The sequence below is a fragment of the Telmatherina bonti genome (genome assembly GCF_933228915.1).
Source record: "Telmatherina bonti genome assembly, chromosome: 23".
In the NCBI taxonomy this organism is placed as follows: Eukaryota; Metazoa; Chordata; class Actinopteri; order Atheriniformes; family Telmatherinidae; genus Telmatherina; species Telmatherina bonti.
This window is the reverse complement of record NC_136632.1, coordinates 5,859,052-5,874,629: the sequence shown is the minus strand read 5'-3', so window position 1 is coordinate 5,874,629 and position 15,578 is coordinate 5,859,052. Positions and strand designations below refer to the sequence as shown.

The 15,578-nt window shown below is 41.1% G+C and overlaps 1 protein-coding gene across 1 annotated transcript in view; it reads right to left on the bottom strand.

Annotated features, from left to right (window-relative positions):
• Positions 1-12,183, bottom strand: part of gnai1 (guanine nucleotide binding protein (G protein), alpha inhibiting activity polypeptide 1) — a 22,104-nt gene extending 9,921 nt beyond the window's left edge. The window contains exons 1-4 of the mRNA XM_079262986.1: positions 11,740-12,183; positions 6,442-6,484; positions 2,091-2,232; positions 1,751-1,908 (exon numbers count right to left, since the gene is read on the bottom strand). Coding sequence (XP_079119112.1) covers positions 1,751-1,908; positions 2,091-2,232; positions 6,442-6,484; positions 11,740-11,857 — 461 coding nt within the window. The 5' untranslated portion in view covers positions 11,858-12,183. The remainder of the gene's footprint in view (positions 1-1,750; positions 1,909-2,090; positions 2,233-6,441; positions 6,485-11,739) is intronic.
• Between the last annotated feature and the right edge of the window lie 3,395 nt (positions 12,184-15,578).

Genomic DNA, 15,578 nt, shown 5'->3' with positions numbered 1-15,578 from the left:
TCTCCCTTGAGTCACTCTCTTGAATAGCTCATCTCCAAAAGAAATTGTATTGGTTATGATACTGAATTGAATTTCAACATATTCATGCAGTCCGTGACAGTCGAGGTTTCAAAGATAAAGAGACGGAATATTTGGCTGAACTGAAGGAAACCTTGCTGTTGACTCCACTGTACAAAGAAAAAGACCTTCTGTGTTCATCCTGTTTTATAAACCAGTAAACATCGTGGTGGAGGTTGTTACTGGATGGCAGACCTGGAGGCTGTTCCAGATAAATTCACCGTTTACTTGATTAGTCAATGAAACCCTCTGATTGGCTATGGAGCAACAGCAGGACATTTTTTAACCTTCTTGTGTCTAAACCCTCGTGTGCACGTCTACGTGAATGAGTGCTAAGTTTCACATGCACGAGTGTTGCCTGTTGCTTGGAGGACAGGCGATTTCTGCCCCATAGGAAACAAAGGAGGAGTGACGTCTGAAAGCCCCAAAATTATCATTTTTTAAACAGCAAAAAAATTCCTCTGTGCTGAGATTAAAAATCCTGCTTTTAGTCTGTTTAAGTAGGAAACTCACCCAAAAGCTGAAAATTCATTAAATATTCTTGTAGCTGAATAAATACTCAAATTTTTATCTTTCTTTGTCATAAATATTTCATTTTATTACAATAATATTTTAACTGATTTTGTGTAAAAACAATACTGCTGGTAAAAAGCTGTTTATATGTCTAAAGTGTAAACCAGAAGTGGTGCTTCATTCTTCATACTGCAGTACTTTTAAAACAGTACAATACACTGACTTTAATCTATCATGAAATTATTCTGCTTAACAATTAAAATAACTGCATTGGAGAAATTGCACTATTAAAGACAAAGGCATATTTACATGTATATATGTGAAAGCTTGCATGTATACAAGCATAAATTAAGACAAAAGTTGGCAGATGTCGATATATTGTAATTGCTTTGGAAGATAGCAGGACATCTGTATCATAACGTATATGTGATGCAGTTTTTGGCTTTGTGTGTTTATAAATATGAGTGTATATAGTGGTTTGTGCGGCAGATGGCTGCCCTCCCTGAGCCGGGTTCTGCCGGAGGTTTTCTTCCTGTTAAAGGGGAGTTTTTTCCTTCCAACAGCTGGCTGGTTGTGCGACTAACTTCTGCTTATATCTTCTCTTTCCTCTGCTGTATTTTTAACATTCTGGAGGGACAACAGATGGAAAGTCCCCTTTGGCTGAAATCCAGGGTGTTTTTATGTAATTTTCACCAACATTCGCAGCCCCTTCCAAATAAACTGTAAACTAAATCGATTAATTAGAAACAACCCAGGAAAAGTGCAGTGACTGGGTTTGTTGTGTGCCAGAAAAACAAGGCCTTTTTTCTTCTCAAACAACTCAGGAGCTGCCTTGTGATTATCTTTGTTTTAGTACTACAAGTTCTTGCACAATATATGCTGGATTCCAACAAGTAGAGAAAAATAGGTCAGCCGTTCGGCTACAGAAAGAATTTTTTCTCTACTTTTTGAGTTTAAAGATTAAAAAGTCTTCCTTCTCCTGGTAGAGGAAGGCAAATATTGACAGTGTGAAAGTCCAGACAGCAGCTTTTTGCTCTCTGTGCATCTGCACAGGAATGCCAGTAATTTGACATAAATTTGTAGGACCCATGAGTCCTCCCCTGCAGATGACTCACAGCTCTGGTGAATCTTGCAGTTATTAAGCCGGTTGTTGATGTGTTTGTTTGTTGGTGTGACTCACTATGCTGCCGAGTCGTTGAGCTGATATTCGCGGGAGCGGCTGAAGCAGGCCTGAACACCTCCGTCCTTCCAGAGCCGCTTGATGACACCGGCCAGCTCAGCTGTCATGAAGCCTTCCTCTGCAGAGCCTGCCAGCACAAACAGCTGCCGGGCATCCTCCTGAGGGGGAAGTCGGGGGAGGCATCGCCATCGTTAAAGTCACTGCGCCATCATTTATAATCAAGCAAGACTGACTGGGTTAAAATTACATTTAAGAAACAGATAAATCTGCTCAGTTTTTTTCCCCAGAACCACATGTTCCTATTCTAAACCAACCAAATCAACCTCTTCCCGTCACTCACCTCTCTCGCAACGTCACCAAATTCGATCTTGAGGCGTCCCATGGCTCTGATGATGGCGATGATGGACTGAATAGTGTTGCTGTAGACCACAGCCTTGTACTGCTTACACTCCTCTTCTGAGTAACCCGCTTCATGGATGATCCTGCAGAAAGAAGACAAAACTGCTGCTGTCACTGCATAACAAATCAGTTAGTGCTCATAATGCTCCAGTTTTAGACGTTAATCGCTGACTGCAATAACACCGTTTGTCCACAACCGCCCTGATATCAATGCTTTTGAGACTTTTGGGTACACAAAATGTCAAATTACCATCTTTATTATTAAATTTACTGCATTATTACTTTACTGAGAAGATTCCAGGCAGAGGTTAATCAGCAATCCAGTGAATCCTACAATCTTCTGCATCCCTGACTTAAAAGTTAGCAGAAACAACAGAGTAATCAATTAAATGTGGACGTTTCTGTTTCTTTTATCTCGCCATGTCTTCATTGGGATGTTGTACTCGAAACAGATGCCAAAGTGACGTATAACCATCACTAGGAGAACTTCTTTCTGTCACTGATTAGGCTGTCCATTATGTCCTCTCTCACCACGTAATACCAACTAAATGCATCATTCAGTAGTTAGCAAACGGTTTCAGATGGACACATCACGCAGCCAATCACATGCTACAAAGACTAGAATAAAATCATTATGTAAAGAAGGTAGAAGATACACCGAAGACAAAGTGGTGGTGCAGACCGGGTCTACAGAGCGACGGGACGGACGGGAGCTGAATTTAAATACAAGAGCATCAGGAAAAAGAGAGAGAGAGAGAAAAAAAAAAAAAGAGCAAAACCTGAAAATAAAGCAGCACCTGGTTCAATTTAAACGATATTAGAGACTGAAGAGCTCAAAGATTTGTATAATGAAAATATGTCTGAACATTTGGGCTGCGCGATTCTGGATAAAATGAGAATCACGATTTTTGTGCTTAGAATTGAGATCATGATTCTCTCACGATTTTCAACCAATATAAATATTTATTACATGTATTACCGGCACATCAACTTTGCAACAGCAGACACTGAACATAAAAACAATAAATGTCTCTCTTGTCTTCTCTTACACAAACAACCTTTGAATAATTTTAATAGTAACATTTTTGAACAGTATTTTTTCTGTGCATAAGGTGATGAGATGAGGTGATGTTTCTTAAAATATAAACAACAGGAGGGTTGGACATGAAGCTCGAAATTTCACACAACAGTCCTTTCTGACATTTAACAATGGAAGACAAAAGTGATTTATGCAATGTAGGTCTAAAGGGATTCATAATCTACTTTTTTTTTTTAAGCCATAGCCTATCTCACTGGCAAAAAAACAAAAAAAAAAAACAAAAAACAAACTTAAAATAAAAAAAAAAACAAAAAACAGAAAAGAGTTTATTCATAGTACTAAACATATTTAGGGTGGTTTTGACTCACCTTTTGTTTCTCCCACAACATTATTCCTCTTTCCTACGTCATTTACATTACACACATGTGGCCAATTATGCAAATTAGGCGATGATGTCATTCAGCAACTTTTAGAACAGCCAATAGCTACTTTCTTTACTTTGGACCAGCAAAGTGACCCAAAAGAGACATTTCGACAGAGTTACTTTGTTTTGTTATTGTTTGTTTATTTTCTGTAGTTTTCTTACATTTGGTTTGTTTTTAGTCAAAGTAAAACATGAACATATGTTGGCAAAAACCTAACTTTTAAACTACTTACTGGACGGTTTAAACTGGACATTAACAATCTAAATGGACCAAACAGAGACAACAGAAATGATGTTAGCTTACATCCCACTCTGTAAGCCAGGCTGGGATCAGCAGTGGATTTGCACATGCACTATACATTGTGACTGTGCACGTGGACTTGTGCCGGTGTCCTCTCTGCTCCTCTGACCGGCTGGGAGTGCTTTGTGATGGGGAGAGGCTCCCACCGCTCCTTCCTTACAGTAACTGCTAAACAATATGTGCCTTCAAGTCAGTCACCAAAACACCAGAAACGTCTCCAATAACTCCAGTAAAAGTCGTTACATTTGTTGCTAGTCGCTTTTAACAAAAAAAAAGTCGCCAGATTTAGCGAGAAAGTCGGCAAGTTTTTTCCTACCAGCTGGCATCTGCATCACGTGGTATAAGGATGTGGCGTTGTCATTTGTTGAGGGAGAAAGAGGGAGCGCTTGTTTTTATGCAGGTGATGTCCCAGTATGAAATGCGTTACATTCGTGGTCTTTTTTTTTTTTTTTTAAATCTTCATTTGAAAATGAGATCGTATACAAGTATGAATCGAGATCACGATTTTTTAACGTTTTAACATCTCATAATATTCAGACTTTTGCAGTTTTTTGTTTTTTTTTAAATTTCCTTGCTGTTTCCAGCTTTTTTACTTAAAGTTTTGATGGTAACAGACAAGTCAGGAAGCACAAAATGTTTAAACTGGGCTGAAACAAAAGCTCGGTGATATTAAATGAGGAACCCTTCAAAAAAAATCAGACCTCCCATTACTGCCAAGAACGGAACAAATCCCTTTATTTCCCATGCAGACGCATCGTCAATCCACCGCCTGCATGCTTACTTTACACGTACTTGTTCACCAACAAACTGCAGCTAAATGACGAGTGAAATCTAAGTGAAATTTTGTGTCTAGGGGTGTGCCATCTTAGGTACCTCACACCTCAGAGTACCTCGATTTGATTATTTTTAGTGTGTCCATTTTCCTGTTTAAGTTTGTTTTCTCACTCCGTTGCTTCTTCATGTATTCAAATCCATTCAGAATCCATTCATTTATATTACTGGGTCAAACCATAAATAAATCCAACATATATGCAGCAGATTTTTCACATCATGTCCATAGTTTCTCATGAATCTACAGGAAAAAAGGGTAGCAGCAGTAAGGAGCACCAGCAGATGTTCTGTCTCATGGTTAATGTGCATGCGGAGCACAGAAAACAGCCAACGAGCCATTGACTGAGTGCCACGTACGACTTGCATTGACATCGACTGAAGCCACAAGCAGTTAGTTTGTGTGTTTCATTGTACTTTTATTGCACATTGTTCTAAATAACTTCTATGACTAAAGCTTGAGGGAAAATGCACTTAAAACCCAGACAAACTGCATGAAACTGAACTTATAACAGTTTTTATGAACTTCTATGAAACATATATGAAGTGATACTGAATCTGAATAGTGAATGGGCCCACCCATAGATGTGGAAGAGGAAAAAAAAAACAGTCCTGGTGGTTGGATGGTGTAAATAACTAGCTGGTTGTGTTGTTGTTTGCTGGAAAGTAGAAAATATTCTGTATTTTCATTAAAAACACCAACAAAACTATTTAAATAAACACGATTAAATGCATTCAGCAGCAAAAAGAAGAGAATATTTACCAGTAACTTTAGGAAACTACCAGTCACCTTAACTGGTAATCCAAAAAGTTTATTTAGAGCCTGATCATGACCACTATGAGAAAGTAGAACCACACCAATACGCTCGTTTTAATGGTTATGTGACTGAACATCACTGATTAACTCTTGTTTCTATTTATTTCACCATTCTGCCCCCTAATTAGTTAATAACTGGTTGGTCGTATTCATCCCTGTAGGCCGCGACGTCTCGTCTGACCAGCTGAATGTTTTGCTTTCTGGTTGCCTACAGTGTGAAAAGTAACAACTGATGGGTGGGTGCATGTGAGCCGGCAGACCTGAAGCAAATGTTACCTCCACCTGTTGGCAACGAGACATGTTGACAAAGTCAGCGTTTCTCCTTGCTTTTGTCCTTCAGCTTCACATTTAAATAATGCAAAACAGGCCGTTTGCCTTTTTTTTTGCCCTGTGTGACGGCAGCTGGATAAACACGTCACACATCCGTCACTACACTTGTTCGTTAAATCACTCCATTGCTGGTTTGATGCCTTTTACTGGGATTTATTGGAAGAAGAGAAGGCTAAATGACGACCTACCAATCATCCGTTATATCTGCCGCTGAACTAGATTTATAACTTTTCTCACAAAACTGACCGAAGCCGCTGATAAAGGAACCATAAAGCCAAAGAGCTGTTTTTTCTGACACATGCACGTCTGGTGACTGATGAAAATCACATGCTGTGGCTTTATGAGGTATATTCCACAGTAATACATCCTGCAGGCTGTTTGCGCTGCGATTGGCAGAATGTAAAGTTACCAGCGGACAGGCTATAAAAACGTGGCGGGTGTCTCTCGGGGTTTGTGTTGTGGGAAATGAGGCCCCTCCTCGTGTGTGTTGCGTCTGACTGAACCACTACGGCAGAAGAACAGTTGGACCTTCATGTTAGTGACGTTAACTCACTTCATCTGCTTCACGATCGTACTTTTCCCCGATTCACCAGCACCTGAAACAGACAGAAAGCAAGGCGGGTTGTTAGAGAGACGAAGGAATTTCACCTTTTTAATGTCAGATTTGAACAAAAACCATGAAAACTGGACATAACTGTGTCACACTCAGAGGAAAAAAGGCGTTTGGCCTTGCTTTCAGGTGGTTCCAGCTCAGATGACTGTTTTGTGATCAACTTTGCTCCAGTTTAATTTTTACTGAATACATCATTGTATGAGCCGCCTGCTTGTTTGCAGTATTCACAGCATGAGACTCGTCATGCTCTCTGGGTGTGAACGCTGCAGGCCCACAGCTAATGATAAAATAGAATCATTGACAACGCTGTGAAATCCAGTCAAACATGGCATCACTTTATGGTGGCGCTGTTGACTCATCAGGCTGACAGCGGTTTACTGCATCATAACATGACGACGGGAGACGGAGGGAGAGATGAGGGGGACTTTAGACACTCTGCTGTTGTCTTGCGGAGCTCTCTGACGTCACAGCGTCATGACAACTGCGCTGATTTTATCAGGACACCTCAGTCACCTGAGGAGACTTCATAGATGTGAGTGTGATAGATGCAGATGCTTGGAAGTGCCCTTAAGCTGTAGCTTCTACAACATCCTCATAAACCACATTCATTAGGCTCACACTAATGGTTATTACCATCAGCCGCATCACATCTAGTGTGTTCCGATCAATGTCAATCATATTACAGCAGCGGTTCTGACTGGTGTGCCATTTCCACTCAGGAAGAGGCCTCTAACCGCTACTTCTTCGGCTACAGAAACCGAAAAAGAGGAAGTGGGATTGAATCGTGACAGAAGCCACTTTTACCACCTTGTGATTTGGTCAGAGACAAGATGTCGGGCTCTTGCGTCATAAATCCACTGCCTAACCTAGTTCCACTTTCCCTGCGGGAGCAAAAGAAGAAAAGCAAAGAAAACACGACATAAGCCCCTCATAAGGATGAAAACTAGAAGCATCCCCATCAGAGCCATTGTGTGGAAAATGACTCAAACATGAGAATAAATAAGAAATGTGCCGATGTGGTGTCCAACGGCCCTCCTGGCTCTTAGGACGCTTCATTATAATAATGTGTCGCCACTCATTGGACGGTTTAGAGCCAGCACCATGAGCTTTCAACCAAACACCTGGTTCTGAGGATCCCTGCAGGATCTGTGTGCAGACGGTGGATACGCTGCTCGACAGGCCACGGATGGCCGGCGATCTGGCGCGGTTGAGCCTCTTGGCTTGCCCAAAAGCCATTTTCACAAAGCCAAGGACACTTTGCATTACGAGGAAGAGCCTCTTAGTGTGTGGATGCAAGTAAACCCACTTCAGGCCAACTCCAAGACACTTTTACAGGGTACCTGAAGCTAACTGGGAGTTATGGTATCCGGAACCAGCTTACTGCACATAACGTCAGCAAATATCCTGCTTTAAATCTGAATACACTGATGAGATTTTATCATATGTGTGTTTTTCATCTGAAAGAAACTGGTCATGATGGAAATGCACCTTAATGATCTATAAAATGTTATGGGAAGTGAACCAAACCATAGCAGTGCTAATCTGAACCTCCCTGAAGGCAGAAACTAAACCAGTCCTATGAATTTGGTGTTTAAGTCGACCTGGGATGTCGGCGATATCGTCAGGGTGTGACTTCCGAGGAAAGAAAAATTCAGAACAAACCGCCGATTGCAGCAATTTGGACTCTCACCAGTCTTTAAGGGTTTCACATTGAACCACAGCGCTGCCCCATCACTCCTCGTGCAGAGTCACGTTACACGCCCACAGCTTTGATACGCCCATCCCGCCGCTGCTACCGACCCAGCATCACTGCAGCAGCTGCTTTCACTTTCCGGCAGTTCAAACTATTTTAGGAAAATTTAAGATTACCCTCAGAGTGAACTGCTTCCCCCCTCCTCTTACAGAGGGAACAGAGCTGTTTCTATCTCCCCACCACAAACACTTCTTCCCTCTTCCAATCCCCCTGGTTGGGGGGGGGGTGAGGAGACAACGGCGTGCTCAGCAGAAGGCGGCCATACCTCGGCTTTCTAGTTGGAAAAATCTAATCATTCTCACTTGCTTTGAGGGCCAGTTAACGTGATGATAAATTTGTGGGGTGGGGGGGTGTTCTGAAGGCCGCGTTGTCTCCTTGCCACGTCCTCTCTGAGGTTAGCGATCCAAGGACTGGAGGAGGGCTTCTGGAGTTTGGCACAATGTGCGGAGCACATTAGCGATGCCACATTAGCAGTATAAAGCCGACGCCATCGACCTCTTCTCTCACTTTTTTTTTCCATTCCTGCTCAGACACACATGTCTTTCTTCCTCTTTTACATTCTCTCAGTCTTCTACCCTTTATGATTTATTGTTCCTCTCACTCACTATCCAATTCCTCTCTCCCCCCTCCCCTCTGCCGCTCTGAATCTCCCTCTGGGCGGATTTAACTATGAGTCACTCATGACAGATTCCAGGAGCCGCCGAGTGGTGCTACCCACCGGGGGAAACGACCACAGTTAATCACAGGGATCGATCTGCCAAAAAGCAAAAATCGACCGCTGGAAGATTGTTTCCCACACACACTACTCCCACTTTATAATTTCTGGACAAAAATCAAGTTTGCTAGCAACATTTCTGCGATAGCCTTCTATTATTATTAGAAATTGTGATGAAAAATGGTGTTATTATGGATCACTCATGGTGGATTTTGACATTTAGGGAATGGATTGTAAACCTCCTAGACAGGATATAAATGCCTGGAGATCACCTAAAGGCTTAATTACCCATCACAATTCACTCAGCAGAGTTAGACACTACTGTGTCTGAGAAACTGTTGACAAGATAAGCGATGGCGCTTGAAGGCGCCAATGGTTTCACTTTTATGGGTTAACAGAAGAGGACCGCTCCTGTCTCTGAAATGAGACGTTTGGTTGCATCACTTGAAAATATGGGGAAAAGGGAGAATAAATGACAAAAGTCAGACAAAGCCTATGGATTATTAATAAATCCATCCCTCAGTTGCATTCCAACTATAGAAAGATTAATTAGGCTGAAGAGATTTAATCTATTTTAGCTTGTAGATATGAATAGTAGGATAATTGGGTCCCGGAGACTCAAGAAATGAAGAGTTCAGTCAAAAATATGTTTAGTTTTCACCTCTCTTGATGAAAGCTGCCTGAGCGAGCCAGCAGGTTTGGACCTGTTGGTGTGCACACGCCACTTATCATACAAGTTCTGACAATAGCGTCATGCTTGTGAGCAGGACACCCCATAAGAGACTTTTATGAATTTGATAACCAGCCATTTGTTGCCAATCAGTCAGCTTTGTTGACTGTTTATGTCTGTCAACATGGAGCGACCGGAGTAAAACACACCCCTCAAACAACACGGGAATCAGTAAACTCAAAAACGTCTTTTCAATGATTGTTTATCTGAAAGGTAAACAACTAAAAACACCTCCTTGGCTCTGAGCTGTTTCATTTTTAATGCTCCGGTCATTAGCGCTCTCATCTTACAGCCTCCCTTTGCCTTTCTCCTGCCATCCCAGGCCGTCTGCATGTCACTCCAGGCAGAAACCTGACGAGGCTGAGTGGGTTACCTGGTTACCACGGCAAACAGATCAAACACAAATGACGGGAAATGGCGGCAAAGCCACATCAAGCGACGCCACATCACCTGGCCCAGAATCACCGCGGCTAAAAAACACGCGTGGTGGGTTAAATAAGGCCCCATGGTTCATGTCCAAGCAAAACCTGGTGAAAACTCATGTTCCAGCCTTCAGGAGGAGAACACACACACATGACCCAACCTGCTCCCTTTCAATAAGCAAGTCCCATCTGGCCCTGCAGCACACAAGGAATGTGTTTACCTTTAACAAGAACATATCTACATTCCTGCCAAATGTCCCACCAAATTAAAAGTTTGCATCGTCCAAATGTGCGATTCAATGACCACCATTCCTTGTGCTTTTTTTTTTTTTTTTTTTTGTGTGTGTGTGTTTTGAGGCGGGGATGAAAAAAAACAAAAAGCAAAACGCACATTATCTCACAAATGTGTCCACAAAAGCTGCTAACAGCAGTTATTATGTGCCGTCTGTCAGGTGTTTGCCTGCTGCTGATACAAGCCTCTCACAGTTTGTGCTCCGGTAACCCACATGCCATGTGTGTTCATGTCAACATTCTCTGAAGCCAGCCACCTAAGGTGCTGATGGAAAAGTTTTCACCTACAGACTGTGGTTTGAAGGCAAGCAGCGATGCTACTTACACAAGACGGGCTTCTAAATGCAAATAAGTCAGGAGGAGCTAAAGTGTGACGAAAGCAAGAAATGATAACATCTGTGGGTTTGACTGGAGAAGGTTGGTGAGTTTACCTAAATAACAGCCCATGCCTGCCGTTTTCTCAGGCATGGATTTGCAAATTGTCTGGTTACACAAAGGGCAGTCAAAATTGGCTATGGCTGAGAGTAATGAAAGGGTCATGAGGTATAACTATCTCTACATCAGCGTGTGATGTCATCACCGCAGCTTAGTTATTTAACTTCAACAACCAATCCAGTTTACATACTCATGTCTCTCCAGCTTTGGGCTCCAGTCAGACATTATCTGACCACTTTATAACTGTTATTTCAGCGTGGATCTCATTGCTGAACTGAAGGATTAAAGAAAAACAGGCGCAGGTCAGATTAAACATGGCTCCATATGGCTGAAAATGGTAAATAATAATAATGATCTGCAGCAGGGGCTGAGCTTGGTGAAGAGCTGAAGCTTGAAGCAGGCAAGAAATGCTTAGAGGCAACAGTTTTCGGTCACAATGAGTCAGGCCTGGCCCCTAATGGGCCTGTTTTCCCTGCTATGCACTGGGCCAGACTGGAAATGGACCATTGTTGGAAGGATTTGGTCACCAGAAAGGACTGAATGGTGTTTACAACACTGGTAAAAACAGGTTCAAACCTGCACATAATGTCACAAAGTTTACACAAATAGTAACTTGCATACTAGTTTGCATAGTTTAACTGGTTTTTATGGCTAATAATAGTGTTTTTGTAGTGTACAAAACGTAAAGTAGACAAATGACTGAGTTTAAAGTTAAGTTAAGCCAGCAAGGAATGGAGGACGCTAACGAGGCAACATTTCTAAGCCAACGTTGTTTATTAAAGAATTAATTCAGCTCGTCCGATGTGATTTTAATGACAGGGTGTGCCTCCCACAGGGTTTCCTGTGAGTTTGTGGAGCTGCCTCCCTCCCCAGCGTGGCCTCTCCGGCTTACCGAGCAGCAGCAGCTTGACCTCCCGGGCTGCCTTCTCCCCGTCGTCCCGCAGATTCCTGTCGATCATTTTGCTGCGCTCCACCGCCGCTTTGTCCTCGGTACTCAGCGTGCAGCCCATCCTCGACTGTGTCCTTCAGACCCAGATGGTGTTGAAAATAAAACAAAAAATGTCTAAAATACCATATGAACCGACATTAATTGGTTCAAATTGCCGTCACCCCCGAACACACGCCCTTTTTCACACGACGGGCAATCGAGCGGTTCCTCTCGGGGGGGAAAGGGGATACGGTTCGGTTTGAAGAAGAAAAGAAAAGAAAAAAAGAGTCGCTGTCGGTACTTCGGTTATCAGAAATCTCCACTTGATATGAATCCGTTACATCCGAAATAAATCTAACTCAACAGCAGGGGAAAACAAATTCTGGGCGACACCGCTTCGACCCGTCCGCGTCCATCCGCTGCAGCGACTGCTTGGTCTGTGTGAGCGGCGGCGCGCGCCGTTCCGCAAGCGGCAAAGCGGCAAAAGAAACACCCGTCCGGTTAGGGATTTCACAATAAAAGCTTTTCAAATTAGTAAGGCAAATATTTATAAATATTCTCACCAATAGTTGTTTGTTGTTTTTCTAAAAAAAAAAAAAAAAAAGACGTACAAGGAGTTATCCTTAGGGTGACAAGGGGAGTATGGGCCATCTCTAAAATCAGACTTTCACACAAGTATAGATGATCAAATTCTAACAAATATTTAGTGTAAACTTACCTTTACCTAGTAGAGCATGTACTGGGCTTATATTTAAGTTTCTCTAAACTGTATCAACTCCAATATGTTTTTTTTTTTGTTTTTTTTTTTAAATCAATCATATTGTAGAATGTATACAACGTCATCCCTCAAACTGCCCACATGGGGGATAGTATTTCAATTCGATTCAGTTTGCCAGTTCATGACAAAGTCATCCCAAAACACTTTACTGACATATTCCGTTGTGGTTTAATATAAAACAAATCAATAACAGTGGAGTTCATGCAATTAAAAATAGAAAAATAAATAATAATAAAAAAAAAACAGGTGAAAGGAAAAGCTAGAAATTTAATCTAGATACTTACATGCCACAGACTTTTTACAATTTTCTAAAAAGGATGTGAAAGTGATAAAACCCACCAGATGTGACAACTGCATAAAGTTTAAAGCCAACATTGCTGAATAGGCTCAAACATATTTTTCTTTTCAGTGAAACAGTCTAAGTGTTCGTTACTGACAGTTAGAATAATATAACACAGGGTAGTCAAATAAATAATTGTTAAGGAAAAACACATCATTGTTTCTTTATTCTTACTTTTACAGAAGATAACAACTTTAGTTACAAAAACATTATATTATTCCTTAAAGTAGTTCCATTTTCAATTTCATAGTTTGTGTACAAAACCTGTAAAAATTGAATGAATAAATAAATACTTATATTTCAATCAAAAATATATATAGGTCAAAAACTTGTGACTACAAAGGATCAAGGTCAGGAAACACCATCTCAGGGGGTTGCTTACACTGAGTGCTGCTCAATCAGCACACAGCAAGGCCAGAACGCCTCCACCAGGTGGTCACTTCACTACAGGTCAGCAAGGGTCCCATGGCATCAAAGCACTACCACAGACACCTTGAGAAGGTGTTGAGGATTTTCAGAAGGTCTCCTTTACATGTGTCTTCATTTTCCTTTTTTGTGCCTAAGAAGAAAAACAAAAAAGCTTAAAAAAAAAAAAAAAAAATCTCTCAAGTAATGCATCTTTTATTTTGAAAGTAGACACCCAAACCGGAAACTTCCTAACAGCCAATCCATTTTGATTTTGCACATCCATAGCCCATCACTTACTTTTACTGGTAAGAGCTCATCATTTTTTTAATTTAAAGTAACATTTCTTTTAAAAAAAAATTCCCAACAAAGTCAATATGATTATTTTTTTGATATGTAAATATTTAAAAGATTTCTTTGCAACATACATACCATGACATTTTACACAAAACCCAAATCCAACTATCCCAACAGAGAGCAATGATTTACAGATCTTATAAGCCCAATTTTAATCCCAACAGAACATAAACAACATATCAGATGTTGAAAGTGAGACATTGTTTCATTTCATGAAAAATATGAGCTTAGTTTGAATCTGACAGCTGCAACACGTCTACAAAAAGTTGGAAAAAAGGCAACAAAAGGCTTGAAAAGTAATTTGTCCAAATCAACAACAACGGGAAGATCATTTAATCCATTATTCTATCAAATGGCAACAGGTCAGTAGCAAGACTGGGCATAAAGGCAACATTTCAGTCATGCAGTCTCAGATGTAAAGATTGACCAATGTTCACTCATCTGAGACAAATTGCGTTTAAGAATTGTAAAACAGTTTCAGAAAAATATACCTCAACATAGGATTGTGGAGACTGTGAAGATCCTACAGTGTATAATCTAAAAACTAGAAAAGCACTCAGAGAGCATAAACCTCCGCCTTTAAAAAGTCCCTGAAACCAAATGGTGATCCGGATCACACCAAAATTAAATCAGTTCTTCCTTTTTACATTCCCAACAACACTTCGAGTTATCTTGAACACAAACAAACAGATAAATGCCGGTAAAAACATAACCTCCATGATGCAGGCAATTTATAACTTCCAAAGAAACATAAACACCTGTGATGTCTAGCAGTGATGATGCAAAAAATGTGAAAAATTCCGCACTTCATCTCCTGTTCTAACATCTTAAAACTTTTAATAACTGTGTAAACATAAAGAACACACCAGTGATATCTAATGTGTAGCAGTAGCAATGCAGGGAAAAAATGTGAAAAGCTCTAGAACTCCTGTGGTCATATCTTAATAAGTAATCATTTCTAAATAAACATAAAATATAAAAAGTCAACATGAGAACATCTGTGATAAAACATAACCTCCTTGGTGGAGGTAAAAATAGAATGTGAAAGAATCTCTGTGCGCATGTGACAAGGGTGAGCGTCGAAGCTGATACTGGTGATTTTGTTTTTCTCAATAAACACTGCATTAAAGCAGACATGACTCTCTACTGGAAACCAGTGCATGGACTCAGGAAGCTTCCAGAAACCAGTGTGAACCCAGTTCAGGCTGAAATCCACACCTGCAGGTTAAAGCTCCATCATATGTGAAGAGGATCCAGAAACACGCCGTCTTCTCTGGACCAAAGCTCATTTAAAATGTTCTGAGTGGAAACCTGGATGAAGATGTGGAATAGTTTGTGGACAGCATGGACGGCGTGTCCTGCAGACTAAAGAGGAGAGGGAGCATCCAGCTGGTTATCAGCCTGCATCTCTGATGGGATGGGGTTGCATTAGTGCCGATGGCGTGGGCAGCTTCCACATCTGGGAAGCTCCATCAATGCTGAAACATCTGCTCCCATCCAGACAACGTCTCTTTCAGGGAAGACCTTGCAGGTTCCACCATGCTGGACCACATCCTGCATCATCACAGCAGCATGGTGGAACAGGAGAACTGGTCTGCTGCAGTCCAGTTTCACCAGTACGAAACATTTCTACTGACCAGCAGACAGAAGAGGAGATGCTAACGATGCTAGACATCTTCCTGGAACTACTTTTTATAGCCATTAGATTCACATTCGGCTCATGTTTATCATGAAATGATAAAATGTCTTTTTCAACATCTGATACGTTGTTTCTGCTCTACTGGGACATTTTAAAACAATTGCCTTCTGTTTCTATGTACATTTTGCATGGTGTACCAGCTTGTTTGGAATTGTAGTAGTGAGTTTTACATTTACAGTAAAACATTTACTGCTTTCCCAATTAGAAATCATCATACTGCATCC